We start from the raw sequence: 18,673 nt of genomic DNA on the forward strand, positions 1-18,673 counted from the left end.
GGCGTAGCGCGGGTACCAACCTAGTATTCTGTAATTTTCTGAAAAATTCTCTAGATTTCGCTTTTTTAATCGATTGATTTACACAACCCTTTTTAATTATGTTTTTGTAGTGCTTTTTTTAAATTTAAATCAACCTGTGTAGCGTAATAATAAAAACTCTAGAATTTATTGTGTGTTCTTGAGTCTCTGTGAATTCGACCCCTGAAGTACTACAACTGCAAGGCTGTTAGTACCTCTAGGGTATTATGATTTGAGCTTATCAAATTTTGGTGCCGTTTCTGGGGACTCTTTTGATCTACCATTAGATTTGTGTTTTTAATTTCCTCTAAAATTTACTTTTTTTTTTAATTTTCTACTATCACGCTTTTGTTTCTCTTCTCTTGTGTGTTTCACGTCCATGCCTCCTAAGCCTAACACTCGGAACAATAAGACTGATCCAGCTGTGAAGCTTACAAACCAAGAATTGGGAAAGCTAGAGCGTGACAACAGAAAACCAGCCAAATCTTTGAAGATGGTTAACACAATCATTCTGAGAGGAGATGAGGCTGGCGTTTTGAGAGATCAAGATGGCCACTTGCGCAATGAGCAGGGCTAAAAGATTGATGCAGAGGGCAACATGATTGTTGAAATCGTTGATGTTGAGGAGGTGAACAACGGTGTCGACCAACGCCAACTGAGTGTCGATCAACACCCACTTCCAGCAGATGTACGTGGAGCTGCTAACCACGTTAACAACCTGGTTCGAAAACAGGACCAAAACCAGGATTTAATCAGGACCATTGCAGAATTCAACAAAGCTGACCTGGTTTATGAGAACCACTCTGCTAATGTTCCACCTCCATTTTCAAGGAGTGACTTTGAACTAAAGCCTGCATATTTCTAGCTAGTTGGACATAGACCTTTCTCAAACGTGCCCAATGATAAGCCTCTAGATCATATTGAGCATTTTGAGGATCTTAAAACTAGTATCAAGGCCAATGGTGTTATTGAAGACTACATGTACTGCAAGATCTTTCCATACTCACTTGCAGGAGAAGCTTCTCAGTGGTTAAAACAGTTGCAGCCTAGATCATTGACAAATTGGCAAGACATCAAGGTGGCTTTCGTTAATTATTTTTATGATGATGCAATGTCTGATGAACTAAGAGTCAAGATCTCTTCATTCAAGCAAAAACAAGATGAAGCATTCAAAGCAGATTGGATGAGATTCAAGGCTTATCAAAGAGACTGTCCGCACCATGGTTTCTCCAGGGTACAATTGCTGAGTATCTTCTTCAGAGGATGTGACTGGGAGTATCAATTAGCCTTGGATGCTGCTAACCATGGGAATTTCAAGACAAGGTTTCCAGATGAGATTGAGAATCTGATTGAAAACATATGGTTCTGGTAATATTACGTAAAATGTATGACATCTGAGTAAATCTCCCGAGAATTATTTGTAAGATATATGTATTACAAGGACTAAAATGAAATCTGTAAAAAATTTTGAGGATGTCAATAGTGCACCCTCAAATTTGAAGGCTCACTATTTAAACCCTTAAAATTTGAAGGTTTAAGGGTCTGTTGGAATTCAAAAACCCTTCAAATTTGAAGGTTTGAGAGTTTGTTGGAAATGCTCTTAGAGGTAAGTTTTTACTTTAATACACTAATTTAAATTTTTTATCTTTTAAAATTAGTATTCCAATAATCTAAAGCTATATTATCAACTACCAAAATTTTTTTCAAACATTAATCATTACAAATAGTATTATGGGAGGTCAAACCCCTGACCAAGCAGAGGAGTAGCTAGTAAACCAAGGACCAATATTGTCAAATTTCAAAAACGTTCCGCAACTAATTCATGTTTTACATGGAGTTAACCGTCAAAACGTCATCTTATTAGATTCCACTATATGTTTTACCACTAAAAAAATGTTCTTACATACAAAAATATTTTATTGTTAAAGTTTGCTCTTTATCACCACCTATAAAATGACTTTGTGAACAAATTAAACCAATTTTTGTTCATTTACTTTCAATTTGACGTAGTTTCTTTTCACAACTAAAATTTGTTTGTGACAGTTTGTATAACCACTAAAATATTTATTTAAAATTGTTTACTCAAAAAATAGTATGGATAAAAGGAAACAAATATCTACATGATTGCAATGATGAGTTTATGACCAACTCAATATGTAACATCTGCAAACCGAAATCCCGGTTTAGGGGATTGCATCGGTCGATACAGGTTATGTCTTCTGCGGTTTGACGTAAGTTAAACGCTGCGTTTTGGGTTAGGGAAAACCCTTAAGTCGTGTTTTGTCTCATTAGGCGAGTTTGGCCGCTTTTGAGAGAAATGAAAAGGAGAAAAGGTGTTCTTGAGTGTTCTTGAGGTTTTTGGGAGATTTGAGGCTGTTACTGTAGAGATATGTAGCTGGGATCGTTGTAGGAGCTTCCTAGGAACATTTTCTTCCTGTGTTTGGGTCGGATTTCTTTTGTGGCAAAGGTAAGTGCATGACCATGGCTTATCTAAGCTAGAGATTCTCTGATCTGTGTGTTTTTGTGTTGTGTAGCTTGTTAGAACGTTGTTTAAGTTCGTGTGAGGCTTTCTTGTGGCTTAGGATCGAGTCTTGTGGTTGTAGGAACGAAGATCTGGTGAGAAGCTTTGGGGAAAAAACGATGCTCGGCATGTGCATTGGTCAATGCACTTTGTGCGTCGGTCGATGCAAGTGCGAGGACGGCGCGTGAAACCTTAGGGTTTTCGTGCTATGTCGAGCATGTGTCGGTCGATGCAATGGGAGCATCGGTCGATGCAAGTTAGCCTTGCATCGGTCGATGCATACCTTGCGTCGGTCGACGCAACCGCAACTGGTGTTAGTCGATGCACATTGGTGTCGGTCGATGTAGAGTCCTGGTTTTTTTGGTTATTGTTGTTTGATGGTTAGAGTATCTCTATTGCTTGTGTGAATAGCCCAGTAGATGGGAGGATTGCCTTACTGAGTGTTTATAAAATACTCATGCATTGCAATTTGTGTTTATGGTGCAGGTAAAGGCAAAGTGTGATCGTGGAATCAAGGCAATGAAGATGAGGATGTTCTAGGGACTCGATTGGATATTGTCTGGTATTGCTAGGTAGCTAGATTTGGGTCATTAGAAACATTGCTAGGGTCCTGGTTTTGTGTTTCTCGTTGTTTGGTATTTGGATATTGTTATGTTATAATATTGGTTTATTATTGGTTATTATGGGTATTGGTTATTTCTGCTGTTGGTTATGATTGTGGTTAGGTGGCTAGTGGGTATGGGACCACTAGTTGTAGTTTATTATTATTATTATCTATTATTTATTATTCTAAAAAAAAAAACTGGTCAGATCGTTTCAGTTTGGTATCAGAGCCCTTACCGTTCTAAGTTTGGTATCAGCGGTCAGGTTGCATTGGGTGCCAGCGAGCATTGTGTCTGATAGGAATTCCAAGTTCACTTTGGTATTCTAGAGGGCATTTCAGGCAGAGATGGGCACTAAGGTGCACATGAGTACAGCTTATCATCCCCAGACAGTTGGACAGTTAGAGAGGACGATCCAGACGTTGGAGGATTTGCTGAGGATGTGTGTGCTGGATTGGGGTGGCCATTGGGCAAATCACTTGAGGTTGGTAGAGTTTGTTTACAACAACAGTTACCAAGCGAGTATTGGGATGACTCCTTATGAGGCTTTGTATGGGAGGCCGTGTTGTACACCGTTATGCTGGACTCAGGTGGGGAAGAGGAGCATGTACGGGGCAGATTTCGTTCAGGAGACCTCAGAGAAGATTCGGGTTCTCAAGCTGAACTGAAGGAAGGTCAGGATCGGCAGAGGAGTTATGCCAATAGAAGGAGGAGAGATCTTGAGGTTCAGGTTGGAAATAGAGTGTACCTCAAGATGGCCATGTTGCGGGGTCCGAACAAGTCATTGACTGAGACTAAGTTGAGTCCGAGGTATATGGGTCCGTTCAGAGTGATTAAGCGAGTTCGACCAGTGGCATATAGACTGGAGTTACATGAGGTTATGCGATCATTCCATAAGGTTTTCCATGTCTCTATGTTACGGAAGTGTCTCCGTGAGGATGATCAGTTGTTGGCTAAGATTCCAGAGGATCTTTAGCCCAACATGACTTTCGAGGCGAGACTAGTGAGGGTGCTCGGGAGGAGGATCAAGGAACTTCGGAAGAAGAAGATTCTTTTGATGAGAGTCCTATGGGACTGTGATGGTATTGAGGAGCAGACTTGGGAGCCAGAGGCGAGGATGAAGGCAAGGTTCAAGAAGTGGTTCGAGAAGAAGGTAGCGACTTGAACTTGTCTAGCCTGGTCCTAGTTGTAGTCCGTGGCTGGAGCGGGAATGGAGTATTCCAGTCCATCTCTCTTGTTTACTTGGTCGCTTAGGGGTGGTTGGTTGTGCGACTAAGTAACAAGATGAGGTGGTGCTCGGGGTACGAAATTTCCGTGAGGCGGTGGTTTGAGGGAAAGTTTCCTAAATTAGAAGTTTCAAAAAGTGGGAAGTTTCCAGAAGTGAAAAGTCTAAGAATGGAAAATTTTATGTGAGTTAGAATTTGTCCATTTTTAGTGGTTGTGAGCCTTGGAGGGGCTAATGTGGCCTTCGCGGTGGACTTTTGAGTCATTGTTCCCGTGTGTGGCGGTCTCTTGAGACATTGTGTGGCCTTGTGGCGGGCTGTTTAGCAAATTGTGTGGTCTTTGTAGCGGGTAGTTTAGCCAATTGTGTGGCCTTTGTTGCGGGCTATTTAGCCAAAGTGCTTGTTTAGGCGGTCCTTCGGGACAGATGGTCTTTGTGACGGTCCTTCGGGATAGATGGTCTTTGTGACGGTCCTTCGGGACAGATGGTCTTTGTGACAGTCCTTCGGGACAGATGGTGTTTGTGATGGTCCTTCGGGACGAGTGGCCTTGGTGGCGGTCCAGTTTAGGACATTTGTTTGGGCTTGGTGGCGGTCCTGTTTAGGACATTTGTTTGGCCTTGGTGGCGGTCCTATTTAGGACATTTGTTTGGCCTTGGTGGTGGTCCTAATTAGGACATTTGTTTGGCCTTGGTGGCGGTCCTGTTTAGGACATTTGTNAAGGTAGCGACTTGAACTTGTCTAGCCTGGTCCTAGTTGTAGTCCGTGGCTGGAGCGGGAATGGAGTATTCCAGTCCATCTCTCTTGTTTACTTGGTCGCTTAGGGGTGGTTGGTTGTGCGACTAAGTAACAAGATGAGGTGGTGCTCGGGGTACGAAATTTCCGTGAGGCGGTGGTTTGAGGGAAAGTTTCCTAAATTAGAAGTTTCAAAAAGTGGGAAGTTTCCAGAAGTGAAAAGTCTAAGAATGGAAAATTTTATGTGAGTTAGAATTTGTCCATTTTTAGTGGTTGTGAGCCTTGGAGGGGCTAATGTGGCCTTCGCGGTGGACTTTTGAGTCATTGTTCCCGTGTGTGGCGGTCTCTTGAGACATTGTGTGGCCTTGTGGCGGGCTGTTTAGCAAATTGTGTGGTCTTTGTAGCGGGTAGTTTAGCCAATTGTGTGGCCTTTGTTGCGGGCTATTTAGCCAAAGTGCTTGTTTAGGCGGTCCTTCGGGACAGATGGTCTTTGTGACGGTCCTTCGGGATAGATGGTCTTTGTGACGGTCCTTCGGGACAGATGGTCTTTGTGACAGTCCTTCGGGACAGATGGTGTTTGTGATGGTCCTTCGGGACGAGTGGCCTTGGTGGCGGTCCAGTTTAGGACATTTGTTTGGGCTTGGTGGCGGTCCTGTTTAGGACATTTGTTTGGCCTTGGTGGCGGTCCTATTTAGGACATTTGTTTGGCCTTGGTGGTGGTCCTAATTAGGACATTTGTTTGGCCTTGGTGGCGGTCCTGTTTAGGACATTTGTTTGGCTTTTGTGGCGGCTTGTGGGGGAGTGAGATGATCCTTGTATGGTCATGAGGTATTCCAGTGAGGGGATATTTGGTTGGTTGGACATTGTGTTGTCTTACGCGAGCCACGGGATGGAAACCTGGATAGGGATAGGACTCAGACGTGTTCAGAATTGTTTGCTCGCGACTCTTGGAGAACTTAGGTTCTTCTAGTACCGTCATATTCTAAGACTTTGTGGCTTGAGAGTATGGTTGGTATATCGACTTTGGATGGCGATCCGGGGACGCGCTGTAGGATGGCAACCCGAGAGACGAGTATTGGATTTTCCTTATATATTATGGCATGCGGGTTTATGCCCAATGAGGAGCCAACATTATGGCATGCAGACTTAGGTCTGATGAGGAGCCAATAAAAACTCAAGGTTTAGGCCTGTGAGTAAAGGAAAGTCCAATCGAGAGCAAATAATGCCTGGAGCGTGAGTCTATCGCCTAGAGGTGGCCTTTCGTAGATCGGTCAGAGGAGTGCGGGCCGTGGAGACGGTTTCACAGGAGTCCTTGGCTAATCTTTGTTCGAGATTCGAGGATAAATCTATATTGGTGGGGGAGAATTGTAACATCCGCGAACCGAAATCCCGATTTAGAGGATTGCATCGGTCGATGCATATAGTGCATCGGTTGATGTATGTTCAGTTTTCTGCGGTTTGACTTAAGTTAAACGCTGCGTTTTGGGTTAGGGAAAACCCTTCAGTCGTGTTTTGTCTCATTAGGCGAGTTTGGCCACTTTTGAGAGAAACGAAAAGGAGAAAAAGTGTTCTTGAGTGTTCTTGAGGTTTTTGGGAGATGTGAGGCTGTTCCTGTAGGGATCTGTAGCTGGGATCGTTGTAGGAGCTTCCTAGGAACATTTTCTTCCTGTGTTTGGGTCGGATTTCTTCTGTGACAAAGGTAAGTGCATGACCATGGCTTATCTAAGCAAGAGATTCTCTGATCTGTGTGTTTTTGTGTTGTGTAGCTTGTTAGAACGTTGTTTAAGATCGTCTGAGGCTTTCTTGTGGCTTGGGATCGAGTCTTGTGGTTGCAGGAACAAAGATCCGGCAAGAAGCTTTGGGGAAAAACGATGCTCGACATGTGCATTGGTCGAAGCACTTTGTGCGTCGGTCGATGCAAGTGCGAGGACGGCGCATGAACCCTTAGGGTTTTCGTGCTATGTCGAGCATGCGTCGGTCGATGCAATGGGAGCATCGGTCGATGCAAGTTAGCCTTGCATCAGTCGACGCAACCCCAACTGGTGTCGGTCGATGCATATTGGTGTTGGTCGATGTAGAGTCCTGGTTTGTTTTGTTGATTGTTGTTTGATGGTTAGAGTATCTCTATTGCTTGTGTGTATAGCCCACTAGATGGGAGGATTGCCTTAGTGAGTGTTTATAAAATACTCATGCATTGCAATTTGTGTTTGTGGTGCAGGTAAAGGCAAAGTGTGACCGTGGAATCAAGGCAATGAAGAGGAGGATATTCTAGGGACTCGATTGGATGTTGTCTGACATTGCTATGTTGCTAGAGTTGGATCATTAGAAACATTGTTAGGTTGTTGGTTTTGTGTTTCTTGTTATTTGGTATTTGAATATTGTTATGTTATAAAATTGATTTATTATTTGTTATTTATTGGTATTGGTTATTTCCTCTGTTGGTTGTGATTTTGGTTAGGTGGCTAGTGGGTTGTAGTTTATTATTATTATTATCTATTATTTATTATTCTAAAAAAAAAACTGGTCAGGTCGTTTCACAATAAAATTTGAAAAATTGAAAGATAGTTAATTTTCTATAATAAAAATTAAAATTAAAATTTATAAGCACGATGATATATGAATCTTAGATCATTTAGATATATAAAATATAAATTAAAAAATAATTTAAAAATACTATATTTTCGTTTACTAACTTCAGTTGTATATTTTATTCAATTTAAAAAGACTATATAGTCTCCAGTTTCACCTAAGACTACCAAAAATCTTATTTGAACATGTATATTTGACAGGTTGGGTTACATTTTCTTTCTCTATATTTTCGTTTACTAAATTCAGTTGTCTTACTAAAAGATTTTGTGTTCTATTTTGTAATGGTTAATCTGCTTATGTATTTGTTTAGGAGAAACACTTATGCAAGATCCGTGAAGATGTATTTCTTCTAAAAGAAGAGCTCATTGTAGTTATTTTCACTGGTGAGAACCCGAAAAACTTGCGTGGTACGTCTTAAATGCATTATACTCCACGTCCCTTAATATAGTCACCTATTAATCGTCTATGTTGCATAGTTGCTCCTCCATATTTCATTTATGAAGATCCTTACACATTATCATATTTCCAAACTCTAAATACAAGGTGACCTATATCTCAATGCAACTGTCTCCATTAGATTTTTTTGGAATGCTGAAAACCTCATTACAGAAGAATTCCAACGTCTAAACTCTTGCATTTGTAAAATCTAAATCAACTTGCTCAATATATGGTTTCACAAATTATGTGAAATCTCCTCTATTTAAAGTTGCTAAATCAAAACTCTCTTTCTTATACTCCCTAAAATATAGCCTCCCAATATTAACTATTCCAAACCCCTACTAAAAACAAGCTATTAAATTGAAATCTCAATTCAAAAACCTATTACTCTAAACCATGATTTCCTCGTACGGTTTTGAAAGACACTCCAATTAAATCTCTAAATATATTACTCTAAAATTAAATTACTCTAGCACATACATAGCATTTTCAGTTCTCACATCATCCTTACTTTGTCTCATAAAACTCTGAATATTACAAGTTTCATCAAGTTCAACATTTGCGGAGAATATGATTCTCAAGAAAGCAAGAGATACCCAAAAGAGCATTATAGCAGACAGGAGGAGAAAACAACGATTTCAAACTCTCCAAAGGCTATGAATGACCATAAAACACTCAACTATGCAATTACAAATTTCATCATAAATGTATTGTAAATTGGTTAAGCTGCAAAACAATGTAACATGTCCTATTTGTAGGACACAATTAGTCTTAGCATAACTACACCCCGCAACGCAAGGGACACCAACTCAATTCATTGGTAAATATTACATTTTTTTACTGGATTTTTTTTTCAAATTTGAAATTTTAAGTCTTCATTCCTATACTTAGTAATTGTAATTTTGTCGTTAAAAACAAAAAAAAGTAATTGCTATTTTGGTGATTTAAAAAATCTATGGGTGTCTTGGTTTTAAATAGGTTTTCCACAATATCTTTATTTTCGAACATGAATGGTACAAGTTTAAATACATTAATAAATAAATAAAACAATTATGATTACTAGAATTATTTTTACCTTTTGGACTCGTCTTAAGTTATTTATTAATGTGTAAAAAAGTAGCTCATAATTTCATATTTATAACTACAGTTTTTTTTTTTTACAACAAAAAGAACTAGCTCAAACGAGTCAGTTAGGAGAAAAATTGTCTACAAACAAAACATAATGCGCTTGGTGTGCTAAAGAATCCGCTCTTACATTAGCAATACATGAAACATAAATCAAAGAAAAAGAAGATAACTCCTCCCTGTCAATTCAAATGTCATCGAGATAGGTTGCGAAAGCTAGCCAATCAGTTGGGGAAGACACCATCTTCACCAAGTCGGAGCAGTCAGTGAGAAAAGCCACATCCCGAAAGTCATGGCCAATCATACAACGCATCGCCCAGATGAAGGCTTCAACTTCTGCATGTAACGAGGATAAGCTTCGTCGGAAATTTGTCGCTCCAGGCACTGGGGACGATCCTTGTGACGAAATACAGCACCATTCTGCACCAGTAAAAACATCAGACGCTTTCCAAGAGCCATCAACATAACATCTCTGCCCCGTAAAAACCGGAGGAAGAGATAAACCCCTCCTGTAGCCAGGGGCTAGGCACGTAAGAGTGTAGTTAAACCCCTCCCCCTCGACATCGACCTGAGCCTCCTGCCAGGACAAAGCCTCTCCGTCCGCCACCCGAACAATCTCATCCGGACGTTCTGTCTGGTTTTCAAAAACACGGGCATTTCTAGCTTTCCAAATATACCACCTCAACCAGGGAAACACCTGAACATGTGAACCCGGGTTTCTGGAATCCAAAAAATGATCAACATTAGCATATACAGAGTTCGTCGGTAATAGCTGCGGCCCCACTGGTACATGAGCTAAAGCCCAGACTTGTCGGGCCGGAAGGCATAGAAAGATGGCATGATTAATGTCCTCCTCCTCCATCCAGCACCGTGTACAAACGACATCACAACCCAACCCCGACGACGTAAATTAACCAATACCGAAATACAACTCGATAAAACTTGCCACATAAAATGTTGTAGTTTTGGTGGACATTTTACTTGCCAAACCTTAGCAAGAAGGGGAGTGATCACCGGACCAGATCCGAATGCTCGAAAAGGACCTTTGACATCCAACCGTTCCGTCTGATACCCAGATTTAACCGTATATTTCCCAGTTTTAGTAAAGTTCCATCCCAAATAATCTGCCTTGGAACAACTGCTTAGAGGTATTGCCTCTATCATAGCGACATCCACTGGATCAAAATGCTGAGTAAGCAGATCCTTTCGCCAAGAATTCGTTTGTCTATCAATCAAATGAGGTAACCAGAGATTTGGGTCCTTAAAAGGACCGTTACTTAAGACTGGTCGTTTGCCAAAAAAAAAAAAAAGGGCTGGTCTTGGGAATTGAGCCGGAACCCAGGGATCAGTCTATATCGAAATGGAGGTCCCTGAGCCAACCTGTGTTATGGAGGTCCCTGAGCCAACCCATATGAGGGTGAATAAAATCGGATTGGATCCATAGGATCAGAGTTCCAATAATACCTACTTTTAAAAACCCTTGTAAACAGTGAGTCCGGGAAATCTATCAATCGCCATAACTGCTTAGCGAGCAGGGCCGTGTTGAAATCATCAACATTCTTGAAACCCAATCCACCCAACTGTTTGCTACAGCAAAGCCTCTCCCAAGCAATCCAATGCATACCCCCTGCCAGACAATTCATACTCCACCAGAAGTATGCCACTGGACTAGTCAATTTAGATGTGATAGTCTTGGGCAGACGATAACAAGACATCAGAAAAGTTGAGACAGCCGTCGCGACCGACTTAATCATCACCTCTTTCCCCCCTTTCGAGAGCAACCTCGCTGACCAGCCGGTCGTCCGACTCTGCAGACGATCCCGAACAAAGGAAAAAACCTTTGTTTTTGACCCCCCTTCAAACTCTCAGGGATCCCCATATAAGAACCCATGCCACCCTGATTTGTTATCCCTAGGATCCCCTGAATTTCCGTCTTTGCCATATCATCTACCGTGTGACCAAACTGAATCGAAGATTTTGCAAAATTAATTTGCTGCCCTGAGCCGCCTCATACTGTTTTAGAATATCCAAAACCACCCTACATTGGTCCTTATCAACCTTACCGAAAAAAAGACTGTCATCCGCAAATAACAAGTGGGTGATTGGTGGGCACTTGTTTGCCACCTTAATACCCGTAATCCACTTATCTGTTTCCGCCTTCCGCACATTTGCAATAAGTACCTCCGTACATAAAATAAATAAGTATGGAGACAGCGAATCACCTTATCTCAATCCCCTTCCCGGAGCTATCAAACCATTCGGTTGACCATTGAGAAGAACCCTATACTCCGCCGAAGAGACGCAAAACATAATCGAGGAGATCCATCATTCCGCAAACCCCATTTTCCGTAGTAAAGCCTCTACAATACCCCACTTAACCCTATCATAGGCTTTGCTCATATCTGTCTTAATTGCTATAAACTTTCCTTTACATGACTTATTCGTACACAATCCGTGAAACATCTCCTGAGCAATCAATATATTGTTTGAGATCAAACGTCTCGGAACAAAGGCCAATTGTGTCTCCGAAATTAAACCAGGTAAAAGCACCTTTAGGCATTGACACAAGACTTTTGAAAGTATCTTGTACCCCACATTGCACAAGCTAATAGGGCGCATCTCTGTCATCCGTGTCAATTTGGCCACCTTAGGGATGAGACAGAGATGGGTTCGATTTAAGCACTTATCAAAAGCACCCTCATCCAGAAACTGATTGACCATTGAAACAAGATCCGTTTTAACAACCAACCATGCTTTCTGAAAAAACAAAGCAGTCATCCCATCCAGCCCTGGAGCCTTATCCGGGTGAATCATAAATAAAGTCCGTCGCACCTCTGTTTTTGTGGCCGGGACTGTTAACTGATCATTATCCACCTTTGAAATTACCGTGTCGATCTCACGTAAAACTTCCTCAAAATTAACAGGATTAATCGTAGTGAACAGTTCCTCAAAATACGAGACAGCTATATCACAAATATCCAATTATTTATAACTAAAGTTAATGAATAAAAATATAACACCAAATAACCGATTATTTAAAACATAAAGAACCAAGTCCATTTAAGTAAAATAAACACGAAATTTAATCCAATTTTTTGTAAGACTCACCAAATAACCTATTATAAAATAAAACAAAAAGTTCAAAAATAAAAACACGTGCAACCCATGAGACTCTACTTAGTATATACATATAGTGTAAATGTATTTTTTTGCTTTTTCGAAGACTGCATCAACATATATTGTTTGACTACATGGCAGAAAGCGTGAGGTACCTAATCCACATAGTTTTAATCTTGAGAGTTCTCTACTCTTCATCAAAAATTCTCAAATGCTCTTTTTATCAAAAATTCTAAAATTCTCAAAAATTATGGAAAGATTTTCGCGTTCTTTGCAAATCAAATTTATTACCGATCCAACCAGTCTAAATGGGTTAAAAAGATCATAAAGTACTCAAATCGGGTTAAGTCGATAAAAACTGGAAAACTAAAAGTTTTTCTTTTTTTTTACATCATTGTTGTCAAAGAGAAAACCCCAAGAGAAACCGGCGATTTCAAAATCCTTCCGTACAATAGAATCAAAATCCTTAATCTGCGATTTCTTTGGGTATTTGGATCTTATTCTTCTCCTCTTACCTTTCTTTGTTGTGGTTGAGATTGCCGATTGTGTGTAGATTTCACGTCGATTTTAAGTTTTGTAGAATCGGAAATTAATGTAATCCTTTTTGTTCATGTTTGTTTGTAGGTTTGTGAAAAGGAGGAATGGCTAAAAATAAAACACAATCCTAAGTGAAAATTCGAAATCTACGGAACCAGATATCGCTAATGAAGATGGAGAAGAATCACATCCAGAAGTTGATACTGAAGGAGCTTCCATCACTGGAGGAGATTCAACAGTATATAACTGAACCCATATGTGAATTACTTAGTAAAGGATTCAGTATAACTAGGATTATTTTGATGTTGTACATTTCTAAAAGTAAAAGGTACAATTGAGTAGGATTTGGTATAACTAGGATGATTTTGGTCCCCTTTAGACATTTTAGTAAGTAAAAGGTACAACCCACTAGGATTTGTTATAACTAGGACAATTTTGTACATTAAAAATTTCTGAAAGTAAAAGGTACAACTGAGTATAACTCGGAATAACTTGTTTTTGAATGCAGGATTCTGATGAGGAAACAGAAGCTTTACAACCACTTGACATGTTCTTCAAACCTAGTGAATATATGAACCCGTTCAAGATATCAGCTAAGTGCTACATTCATAGAGCAATGAAAATATTGCAGAGCCATCTTTCAGATGATGAGCTGAAATGGTTTACGGAGCATCCTCAGTTCAAACATTTCTTCCATATGCCTAGGTATGCAAACCATAAGATGCACGCTCTGTGGATGCTTTTTCTTCGCACAGCATGCTTAGATAAGAAAAAGAGTGTTGGTTTATTGTGAACAGGGTTCGAATTCGGTACTCTCTGACCGAAATGGCACTCATGTCTGGATTGTATTGTCATGAATATCCAGCCTACTATGAAAGTTTGGGTAGTAATGTATTTGTTGGGGAGCATTTTGGTCCAAGGGCAACGATACAGTTTCACGAGCTGAAGCCAAAGCTACTGTCAATGAAGAAATCTTCTGATGACCGTCTAAGAATGGCAGTCCTCTATTTTTTATATAATGTCATAGTAAGAAAGAAAAAATGGGAGAGGATGCACCATCTGTGGAGAGTTTCTTTTACCGAGCCGTAGGTGATCTAGAATTGTGTAAATCATTCCCGTGGGGGAGATTTGCATATGATGCTAATATGAAAGACCTTTTTCATATTATGCACTCATGTGGAGGAGTTGTGGGTCCACGAAAGGTGTTTCCTAGTTTTGTTACTCCTTTAGAGGTAAAGTATTCATCTCTAGCTTTTTTATTTATTTATTATAGATCAATTTATAACTAATATTTGATTGATTTCTGTTGTGAATAGCTTCTAGGGCATGGAGCTATTCCAGCCCTGAAGAATAATTTTCAAGAAATTGTTCGAGAAGCAAATCCTGAGTGTCCTCGGATGTGTATGTCGAAGTTCAAAACAAGTCGTCTTAAAGGGTTTCCAATGTCTTTTGATACTCTTAGTACAACGTAAGCTATTTGTAAATATAAGTTACATTACGTATTAAGTATTGATGCATTATGGTTGTATTTGAAAATGATTCTTTACTTTTACAGGAAATTCAGAGTATCATAATTCCATCTCCCGATGAGAAAGTTCTTATGAAGAAAATCATGGATCACGATTGTGGATGGAACGATGTGGATGATGCAATTGCAGAGGGTTGGACAAAGCGTCTAGTTAAGGAAAAGAAGACAATATGTTTTGAAAATATGCATAAAGCAGATGTTGCTAGCCGAGCAGTTGAGGCTAATCTAGATGCAAGTAATTTGGCTCAGGAAAATATTGGTGAAACGAAGCAAGGTCGAAAGAAGGTTGCTCGAACCAAGGTGGCTCTGAAGAAGGTGAATAATGGATTGGATGAGGTAGAGAAACGATTGATGAAAGTGTTGAATAGTGGATTCGAGAAGATGAATGTGAACTTTGATTTTCTGGATACAAGATTGAAAATTTTGGAAGAGAATGTGAAACAGTTGAAAGAAGGAAAAGAGGTTGTTGAGGCTACTAAGAATGTAATGGATTGTGGGGATGTGGGTGAGGATGAAGAGGTTTCTGAGGCTACTAACAATGTAGCGGATTGTGGGGATGTGGGTGAGGATGAAGAGGTTGCTGAGGATGAAGGGGTTGCTGAGGATAAAGGGATTGCTGAGGATGAAGTGGTGGTACAACCATTGGATTGTGAGGCGAGTAAAGAGATGGTGGGTGATAATGGAAAAGAGGTGGGTGAAGAGGGTGAGGCAAGTAACAAAATCAAGAACACTTACAAGAGAAAGACAAAGATGAAAAAAGGAACAGAAGAGGTGGGTCAAGACGATGGAGAGATGGCTACAACAAAGGTGCAACATGTAAACAAGAGAAGGAGGTCCCATTATGACGAGAGGGCTTACCAAGAAAATGTGATGTATGTTTATAAAACTGGGTAGAACTTGGGTTTTCCTTTTGTATAACTATTTTAGTTGGAAAAACTCGGTACAACTGGTGTGTGTTTTTTTTTGTAAAACTATGTCAGTTTGAAGAAGTCGGTACAACTTCGGTTTTTTTGGTATAACTATGTTAGTTTGAAAAAATGGGTACAACTGCTGTGTTTATTTTATTTTGGAAAACTATGTTAGTTTGAAAAACTTGGTTCAACTGGTGTTTTATTTTGTATAACATGTTATTTTGAAAAAATTTGGTACAACTGGTAGGGTTCGGGTAGGGATTGGGGAGAAATCTAAAAATTTTGGGGGAACTCTGAAATTTTTGGGGTTGGTCTCAAAACTTTCAAAAAATTCAAACAAAAATAAATTATGGTCAAACAAACAAGAACCCCGTCAATGTCTGCCAGGTGGCGCCGCAAAGGAGATGTTGTTTGCCAAGTGGCGCCGCAAAAATACACTCAGTTGTTCCTAGTTTTCAAGTTGTACTTGCTTATACACAGTTGTACATTTTGTTAATTTCGTGTATAATCAGTTATACTTTGAATTAACCTAGTAATTTCTAGTTGGACCCAAAAGCGAAATATATATAGATTACATTTTCAATGTTTTCCAAAAAACATTTACATTAAAAGATCAGTTCTATGTGATTTGTAATGTATTGGAGATAGCAAGAAGAAACTCATCTTAAAAGTATAAGGTCTTTGTTGTACAATAATGAAATTTATGAATATTATCCTATAAAAAAAAATTTGACGATGTTTGTTTAGAAAATTAATCACACATATTTCAATAAGTTTAGTGAATATGAAGTTATATCACCCATGTTTAACATTAACTAGTGAATACAAATATGGTCGTAGTTGTACTAGTTGTTCTAAGTTGTACATATATTTTTGTACAATATGATTTGATTGGGAGCTACCCTACCCAATAACCCCTCTTATTTAACCTAGTTCACACAAAAACACGTAAATATGAAGATTTATATGAATATGATCGTAGTTGTACCTAGTTGGTCTAAGTTGTACAAATTGAATGGGAGTAAAGTCATACATAGTTGTACAAATATGAAATCATTTGTACCAAGTTTTACAAAATCATTAAACTAATGTTCATCTTGGCTATCGACACCATCGCCTTCATCTTCGCTACCTCCCTCATCTTGGCTACCGACACAATCGCTTTCATCTTCGCTACCTCCCTCATCTTGGCTACTCATATCGCCTTGTTCTTGGCTACATCCCTCAGACCTCTCAAACCAATGACCTATATTTCTTTCGGGTACTCGCTTATGCTTTCTGCGACGTTCTCCAGATGCACGTTTTCTTCTTTCTTGAGTTCTTCCTTTTCTTTTTTTTTTGTAATTTGGAGGTAATGCATACAACTCTTGTTCGTCAGTTGGAACAGTCCACTCAGACTTATGCGGCACTAGATAAATCCTCCTGACATATCCCAAAATCCACAACTCTACTAAGTAATATTTGGTGCACAAATCATATAAATCACTTACCTCCGCTGTTCTACCTTCTTGTTGCAATAAATTCATGGCAGCGGCTATTGCATGGACACAAGGGTACTTGTCTAAGTCAAAATAGCGGCAACTGCAACTCTTATGTCTCAAGTCTACCACACAAGTCTTCCCATCGCGACCAATAACAATGTACTCTAGCTGGAAGGTGTTTAGCTCAGTCACTGGTAGCTTGCATGCAACCTCACATCTTTTATGTATTAAGTTCTCCACAAAAGGAACTAGTTTCTGTGTATATGTTCCAGCAACAGCTTCTTTCCTATGTTTGTTGAACCATTCTGCAAATTTTTTAACAATTGCATCAATCATAGGTAGCAACGCATACTTCCTTGCATCCTTAAAAACAGCATTCATAGACTCCAAGACATTGCTGGTGTCAATGTTGTACTTTAATCCAGGAAAATAACACTTTGCCCATTTTTTCACTTCGGCAAACTCATCAAGGTATGCGGCTGCCTTAGGGTAACTCATCCTAAAATCTTGATATTGTACTTCGAACTCGGCTACTGTATAAATAACAGCAATTTCTCTGAACTTTGCAGCAACTTCATCTCTCTGCCAGGTTGCAGCTTTTTTTTTCCACATGCAGCGACAAATGGTAGATACAATGGCCATGTTCACAGCTCGGGTACACCACACTCACTGCCTTGAGCAGGTTTACATTTCTATCTGAAATAAATACCAACTCTTTACTATCCGGTATGATGGTTTTCAAGGTGTTGAAAAACCACGTCCAACTATCCTCTTTTTCACCATCAATTACAGCAAAGGCTATCGGATAATGGTGATGAGCCGGATCTTGAGCTGTGGCAAAAACTAGAGCACCACCATATTTGGTCTTTAGGAAAGTAGAATCCACAATAATCACTTTTCTCATGGCTTGAAACCCTTCAATGCAAGCTCCCAAAGCAACAAATAGGTAATTGAACCTTTTTTGATCATCTAATACCACACTAGTTTTTGTACCATGATTCACCTTCCTTAACATGTACAAATATGAATATACCATAACTCTCTTCTAGACAACCACGAACATCACTAACAGCTAGTCTTTTCTCTCTAAATGCAGTAGAGTATGATACATGAACACCAACTTTTCCTTGGACAAGACAAATGATTTCCTTAGGAGCTGGAGTAACAAATTTACCTGGATAATCTTCATGCAAAACGGATGAAACTAATCGTGGTGTGCCTTTCCTTTTCAAGCCTGTACTCAAAGTAGTCCGAGAGCATGAATGCATCTTTCTGTAGACTCTAACTTAAAACCGAGTTGAATTCTTAATCTTTGTAACTCGTAAATACCATTTACACCCTTCCCCAATGATTGAAGACATCTTACCACATACCGTTTCTTGTCCGAGTTAACAATCGCTACTCCAAAACATCCAAGATATGAAGCTTTATTAACTAAATCTTGCACTGCTTGCTTGCTTTCAAATTCTTGACCTATTCCAGACCAATACCATCTTCCCACGGCTCTAAAAACTTTACACTACCAACTTCACAAATACCATTATCAATGTCATTTTCAAAATCATTGTCCTTGTTGTTATCAACACTCCTCTCCACATCTCGGATAACAACATTTTCCTGCACCACCAAAGTCCCTTGCGGTTCTTAAGGCTCTGCAAGTTACAAAGGGTCTTGCGGTTGCAAAGGTTCTTTCAGCATCAATGGCTCTTCCGACTCCAACTGCTCTTGCAACTACAAAGGTTCTTGTTGCTTCAAAGGCTCTTGCGACTCCAAAGGTTCTTTTGACTCTAAAGGCCCTCGCGGTTCTGCCTGTTCCTTGCCTCTACCATTTGAAATCAGTTCACCATAATT

At 39.7% G+C, this 18,673-nt stretch overlaps 2 protein-coding genes across 2 annotated transcripts; one reads left to right on the forward strand and one right to left on the reverse strand.

Moving 5' to 3' along the window:
- LOC109132479 (uncharacterized protein At3g43530-like) lies at nucleotides 13,943–15,324 on the forward strand. Its single transcript, XM_019244103.1, has 3 exons — nucleotides 13,943–14,134; nucleotides 14,219–14,269; nucleotides 14,458–15,324. The coding sequence occupies exons 1-3, from the start codon at nucleotides 13,943–13,945 to the stop codon at nucleotides 15,322–15,324; spliced, it is 1,110 nt and encodes a 369-aa protein (XP_019099648.1).
- Nucleotides 16,427–18,090, reverse strand: LOC104783758. The gene is made up of 4 exons (XM_010508874.1): nucleotides 17,826–18,090; nucleotides 17,532–17,737; nucleotides 16,704–17,404; nucleotides 16,427–16,556 (listed from the first exon to the last, which is right to left on the reverse strand). Exons 1-4 carry the CDS (start codon nucleotides 18,088–18,090, stop codon nucleotides 16,427–16,429), a joined length of 1,302 nt encoding a protein of 433 aa, XP_010507176.1.

Source organism: Camelina sativa, chromosome 4 (genome assembly GCF_000633955.1).
Source record: "Camelina sativa cultivar DH55 chromosome 4, Cs, whole genome shotgun sequence".
NCBI classification, from domain to species: Eukaryota; Viridiplantae; Streptophyta; class Magnoliopsida; order Brassicales; family Brassicaceae; genus Camelina; species Camelina sativa.